Genomic DNA, 6,741 nt, shown 5'->3' with positions numbered 1-6,741 from the left:
GGGGGGGAGGGGATGTCGAGGGAGGAAGTGAAGACATGTGAGATTTGCCTTGAAAGTGCCACTGGAAACTCCCAGTAGTGTCCCCTGGACAGATTTCTCATCAAGAACACACTGAAATGATCAGCTTTCTTACAAATGATCCTCAATTACCTCTGTCTACCTGTGCTTTGCCAGGGAACACTCTCCCCACCAGTGCCATGTCCATAACAGGTGTCTCCGAGAGCAGTTTCCGGTGCTTGCCAGCTGCTTTCCAGATGTGGTTTCTGAATAAAAGCGTCCCTTCTGGTGGGGCAGTGAGCCAGCAGAACCTGTTCCAGCATAGCACCACACAGCAGTGATCCTGCCCAAATATGTTCATCACACAGAGATGTTTGGACATCAGGAAGTACTGGGGTCATGTCCCCCCTCTGCTTAATCTTAATTCTGATGTGTGGGTTCATATGGTGTTATTATAGAGATGCTAATTACATGTTTAGGTGTTCTTTTTCAGGTAATAATTCAAAGGTGTTTGATGAGCAAGTTCTCTAGTCTTCAAAGCACTTCCATAAATATGCCAAAGAAGCTTTCTTCATTCTTTTAAACACTATTTTAATCTTTAGTCTACATGTTTTTGTGGCTGTGAGTTATTTCCTATTATTTCAATGCAAGGAACTTGCTAGTTTCACTGAAACTGCTCATAATTCTAAGGGAAAACACTAACGTTGTGTTTTACCTCTTACACCAAAATCTGAAAGTCAGGAAATTTTAAACTTCACAAAGTTGGTGGCACACAATACAGGTCTTGGGCAATGTATTGCTAAAAGCCTTGAAATGTGTTTGTAAGTTGCTATCTTTTCTCATTTCCCCATTAAATATTGAGGGCCTTAGCTCTCTATCTTGTTTCTCCTAAAAATGTTTGCAGAACAAACAGCAAGAAGGGCCCTTGAAAAAGGACTTGTTCTCAGAATGCTTTTAAGTCCATAGATTTGATAATTTTTATTAATATCTATTTAACTCAAATGTCTGAGGTTTCATGTTTTCCCTGGAGAAGCTCCCAGTTCCCATCTCCCCGAAAAAAAACCCTCTGAAATGCTCTTCAGCAAGCCAGAACAGGAAAAAAAAAAAGCCTCTACTTTTTTGACAGTTTGGGGTTTTTTTAAAGTTCTACTTAATTAGTTAAGACTAAAATTTCTGGTTTTCCTACACCGGAAAACTGCCTAGGAGGAGTGGGGGATACTTCCTAGCAAGACGCCTTTTGCGAGGGGGAGGAGGGAACAAATTCGGAGCAGGTGCTGGATTGCAGACCAAACCCTAGGCAAGGTCTCCAACACTCGTTTTCCTGCATTCTCCCCGCGAAGAGAATGTGACGGCCCCCCAGAAGCGCTCCCCGGTATTTGCATGGCCGGAGACGGATGCGAGGGGCTCGGCAGCGGCTCGGCAGCAGAGGGCAGCAGGAGCCGGGCTGCTTCGCAAAACCGGGCTTTCTCTTCCCTCCCTCCGTCCCTCCGCCTCTCCCCACCTACCTGACCGCCCACCGGGCTCCGGCCGGGGCCGCGGGGAGGACGGACCGGGTTGCGCGCACGGCGGGGGAGCGCATGGACATGTGAGTGGGGGGGCAGCTGGAGATTTGGGGAGGGGGAGGTGAACAGCGACTTCTTGGCGGGGAGGGAATAAACGGGAGGGTTAGACCCCCTTGCAGGAAGGAGAAGAGGGCAAAGGGGACTAAGCTCATCCTTGCTGTCCCTTCATTAAAGCATTAAAGCACGTAGGGTTGAGGAAGAAGGATCTAGGGTTGAGGAAGAAGGATCTTCCTGGCTGATGTTTTCAAGAGATTTTTGCATTGAGCTTATTTTGGAGGAACACTGATAATCCCGTCCTCTGGCGGGATCTACAGATGAGTAAAAAAAGGCGTCTTTTGGAGGAGAGGGATCAAGGCGTAAGTGGGTAGAGGGGCTGCCCAGGAGATGCTGCAGGATTGCTCCTCAGCAAACTGATCTTGAAGTCTTCAGACCCTCACCAAAGGAACTGGGCAGAGGAGCTAAGCTAGAGAAGATAGAGAAGCGACATGCTGGCCCAGAGCCAAAGGTAGCGAAACAGCCCCTGGCTCTAGCTCCATGGGTGCTGGGAACAAGCAGACCTTTCTCAGGGGATTCACCTGTGTTCCTTCAAGAGTGCTTCCAGGGCTGATGAATCTCTTTGGCTGGGTCACAGTGCCTTGCTGGAACCTGGGTAGTGCTGGTGTCTTCATTTCCAGGCGAGTCCATTAGACAGTGCACAAGTCCCTTGTTGAAGTCTCCCCTGATTTTGGATGACCTAATTTTGTGCAATGTCATAGCTTACTTGCCATGTTCACAGGCACGTTCCTTTTCTCTTGTGGGCCTTCCTCTTTGTTGGAGTGGTCAGTTCCAGTTCAGTCCCAAGAAAGCTTTTTGGGGAGATCAAATCCCCTGGTTATCCCAAGCCATATCCCAACAATAACATCAGCATCTGGGATATCCATGTCCCAAAAGGCTATGTGGTGAAGCTGAACTTCAGATATTTTGACCTGGAGCCATCCGAGTCCTGCTTCTATGACTATGTTAAGGTACGTGCATAGATACCTGGACCAAGAGGATGGCTGAAGGTGGAAGTCCAGTGGCCACCACCTGCAATGGCTGTTCACCAGGCCTCCTCTCATGTTTCCTACCAAGGAAAGGGGTTAAAGATAGAAATGGGTGGAGCAGGTACTGACTGAGTAATGGTGGTGCATGGAGCAGGCTGAATCTTATGAGGCCACAGTGATTTCCCTTTAATCTTGACAGGTCAAAGCAGACAAGAAGAACTTGGGCCGATACTGTGGCCATCTTGGGTCAACCAGAGGCAATTACCCAGGAAGAAAGAAATTTGTATCTAAGGGGAACAGGATGCATCTGTCATTTCATTCTGATATCTCCAATGAAGATAATGGCACAGTGATTCCCTACAGGGGCTTCCTGGCCTATTACCAAGCTGTGGGTGAGTAGCCAATAGCCTCAGCATGTAGAAAGAAGCCTGTGTGGCTCCAACCAGTTTTCCTCCTTGTCAGGCAAATTAAGAGAAGCTGTAAGCAAGGATATGGATCTCTATGTACTTTCAATGTACGGCACAGAGGTTTAACACTTTCGTCCCCTTGTCCCTGCATCTCCCATGTCTTCCTGTACTCAGCAGTGGTCAGGCTGCACCTTGAGTGCTGTGTTCAGCTTTGAACCCTGCACTACAAGAAGGACATTTAGGAACTGGAGCATGTCCAGAGGAGGACAACGAAGCTGGTGAAGGGTCTGGAGCACAAGCCTTATGAGGAGCAGCTGAGGGAACTGGGATTGTTTAGTTTGGAGAAGAGGAGGCTGAGAGGAGACCTTATTACTCTCTACAGTTACCTGAAAGGAGGTTGTAGTGAGGTGGCTGTTGGTCTCTTCTCTCAAGTCACTAGCAATAGAACAAAAGGAAATAGCCTCAAGTTGCACCAGGGCCAGGTTAGGTTGGATGTTAGGGAAAATGTCTTCACTTAAGGGTTATCAGACATTGGAACAGGCTGCCCAGGGAAGTGGTGGAGTCACCATCCCTGGAGGTGTTCAAAACACGTGTAGATGTGGTGCTTCAGGACATGGTTTAGTGGGCATGGTGGTGCTGGATTGATGACTGAAGATCTTAGAGATCTTTTCTAACCTTAATGATTCTGTGATTCAGATATTGATGAATGTGACCCTAACAATGCTGCTGAGACAGATGAAAGGCCTCGATGCCAGCACTTCTGCCACAACTATGTGGGTGGCTACTTCTGCTCTTGCCGGCCTGGCTACCAGCTTCAGAGTGACCACCACTCCTGCAAAGGTAAATTGAAATTTTGAAAAATCGGAGTATTTGAGGGAAGGAGCCCTTCAGCCAGGAAGAGTGGGAGAAGTTACTTAGGGAGCAGTTGGCAGGGCTGCAGAAAACACAGCTCCACAATGTGACCTCTGCTTTCTTCCTCTACACCAGTGGAGTGCAGCAGTGAGTTGTTCACTGAGGAGTCTGGGTACCTGAGCAGCCCGGAGTACCCCCAGCCCTATCCTGAAGACCTCCGGTGTAACTACAGCATCCGGCTGCAGAAGGGCCTGTCTATCATCCTCAAGTTCCTGGAGCCCTTTGAGATTGAAGACCACCAGCAAGTCCACTGTCCTTACGACCAGCTCAAGGTAGTGGAGATCAGCAAACTCTGCTTCCAACCCTGCTGCCAGACCTGGGCAGGAATTGTGGAGACACCACTGTGAGAAATATGGGATCAGAACAAGGAGAATGCCCCAGCACGAAGGACTGAGCTCTTCCCTTGTCCCTCCCTCAGTGTGCTTAATTACCGTTGTGCTGAGGTCAGAGGCTCTGAGTCACAGGTCCCTGTGAGTGGAGCCAAAAAAAATCATCCTTCCACCAGTTTTATCTCACTTTGATTTAATCTCAGGATTTGAAAGGATTCATGGCTTTGCTACCCAAGATAAGGGAGAAGCAGAGCTTGTGGTGGGTCAGCCCTTTGTTCCAATCTGTCCTCGCAGGTACCAGCAAAAGTGGGTCAGACAGACATCCCTGTCCACTATCATAGGTTTGCCAGTGTAGCAAACTTGGTCTGGACTGAAATAGGGATTCTGGGTCAAAGAGGAGTGTTTCTGTTCCTGTGATACACATTTTCCTCATCAGATTCAAGCACGAGGGAGAGAGATTGGTGAATTCTGTGGCAAGAAGTCACCTGGCAGCATTGAAACCAACAGCAATGAGGTGGACATACTCTTCCTCACTGATGAGTCAGGGTTCAGCCGTGGCTGGAAGATCCACTACACCTCGGAGAGTAAGATGTTTCTTCCCCAGAGGCTACTACAGCGTATCTACACCATTTGTTAATGCCAACTTTGTCCCATTCTCTGACAGAAATACGGTGCCCACAGCCTGTCCCACAGGATCAGTTTACCATCATCAGAGACCTGCAGCCTGTGTATCAATTTCAGGACTATTTCATTGTCAGCTGCAAGACTGGATATAACCTGATGGAGGTGAGATCCCATCTCCCTTCCCTTCAACCATGTTCTGACTTCAGTTCATGTGAGTCTTTCACCTTTCAGTAAAACTTTCCTTGGAGATTTCACGCCTGGCAACCTCCTGCAATTTCTGTTTCTTCTTTGCTTCTCTTGGCTTTCTCCCAGAGTTTTCTCCTTTCCTAGCTCCATTCCTTATGCAGTTGCTGTTTCACAAAGGCCCAGCAGAAGATGAGAGACAAAGATGCCAGGAAATATTGGTAAACAAGAATATCTCTTTGGAAGGTTATGAAAGTAAACTTGAAGCAGATGATGTTACCTGGCTCACTTGCCATCCTACTGCTAGGACAGGGTAGCACCCCAGACTTGCCATGGTTTTATGATTGGTGGCTGCTGATATCTTGGCCTGCTATTAAGAATCTGTAGCCTGTGACGAACGCAGGATAGAGGGAAGGCAGCAAGGGAAGAGGACAGCAACTGGAACAGACTGCAGAGGGACAACTATTGGACAGCAGTGAGAAGATGGGCAGATAGAATAATATTTTAATGTGGTGGAGGGAATGTAAGGCTCTGTACACCCAACAGAGATGTTTTTTTCTCTCCCACACAGGGCAACCAAAAGCTGCTGTCCTTCACGGCTGTCTGCCAGGCTGATGGGACATGGCATCGATCCATGCCTCGCTGTGAAAGTGAGTGATCTGAGAAACAGAGGCTATGGCCCCTGACCATGGCTTTCCCCTTCAAAGAACATGGGGAGTTCAGCCTCTGTGGCTCAGTTTGTCTGTGACCATAGACTCATGGATATGCTGGCTGGAAGGACCCATGAAGGTCCACTGTCGACTTTCATTACATTTTTCTGCTTGCAAAAACTTAAATGTTTTCCTCCCTTACAAAAATGCATAAAATATCACCTAAAAGTTGCTATAATGTAATCTCTGAAAGGAAAAGATCCCAGTTTGGGATATATTTTGGAACAACCTCTCTCTGCTGTACTAACTGTTCCTCTCCATCCATCACATCATGGCCACAGTCAAAGTTGAGCCTAAACCTGCAAGCAGTAAGGCTGTCTTTGATTCACCTATTTTATTATTCTTCTTTTTTTTTTCCTTTGTAGTTGTAAAATGTGGGACCCCTCCAGACCTGACCAATGGGGCGTTCAGCTATGTTAACAAACCTGAAAACAACAACTACCAGTCAGCGATCATATACCGATGCCGTGAGCCGTATTACCACATTGTCACCGGAACAGGCGGTGGTGAGTCCTAATCCCACACAGATGCTGGAGTCCGTGTGTGAAAAGCCCTCTCAGATTTCTGGCTAGCATCATCCCTGCTCCCCAGGCTGTGGGTTCATGCTGTCCTCCCATTGAAGGCTCTCCGGTCTTTCTTTGGCTCTGCAACGTAGCTCCCGAGGCATGTTGTCTCAGCCTGTTCCCACCCAGAGTCCATCACATCCCTCCTCCACGCTCTCCTTAACTTTTGCAGGAGGTCTTACTCTCTCATCTGTAGTCATCATTTATTCTTCTCTACTGGATTTCATTCTTTCATTGAAATTTGAGGCGTGGTGTCTGGGATCACCAAAATTCTGGTGCCTCATCGCACCAGCCCAAGTTGCTACAAATGCAAATAAAAAAACTCACACTCCACGGTAACACTGTTTACCTCTTGGAAATATTGTCCAGCAGCAGAAACATCTATGGGCTAAATAACATACATGCAGAAAAATCTATTTTTATGTAGCGGTT

General features: G+C 47.6%; 1 protein-coding gene across 1 annotated transcript in view; it reads left to right on the top strand.

The window, feature by feature from the left end:
• The first annotated feature begins 1,559 nt into the window (after positions 1-1,559).
• C1R (complement component 1, r subcomponent) overlaps positions 1,560-6,741 on the top strand; it is a 7,448-nt gene continuing 2,266 nt past the window's right edge. Inside the window, exons 1-9 of the mRNA XM_010184313.1 lie at positions 1,560-1,582; positions 2,335-2,563; positions 2,781-2,973; positions 3,685-3,828; positions 3,976-4,172; positions 4,666-4,813; positions 4,894-5,015; positions 5,608-5,686; positions 6,112-6,252. Coding sequence (XP_010182615.1) covers positions 1,575-1,582; positions 2,335-2,563; positions 2,781-2,973; positions 3,685-3,828; positions 3,976-4,172; positions 4,666-4,813; positions 4,894-5,015; positions 5,608-5,686; positions 6,112-6,252 — 1,261 coding nt within the window. The 5' untranslated portion in view covers positions 1,560-1,574. The remainder of the gene's footprint in view (positions 1,583-2,334; positions 2,564-2,780; positions 2,974-3,684; positions 3,829-3,975; positions 4,173-4,665; positions 4,814-4,893; positions 5,016-5,607; positions 5,687-6,111; positions 6,253-6,741) is intronic.

This window comes from Mesitornis unicolor, unplaced genomic scaffold (genome assembly GCF_000695765.1).
Source record: "Mesitornis unicolor isolate BGI_N332 unplaced genomic scaffold, ASM69576v1 scaffold26525, whole genome shotgun sequence".
Lineage (NCBI taxonomy): Eukaryota > Metazoa > Chordata > Aves > Mesitornithiformes > Mesitornithidae > Mesitornis > Mesitornis unicolor.
Note: the sequence above shows the minus strand (reverse complement) of the source record. Positions and strands in the feature narration are given on the sequence as shown.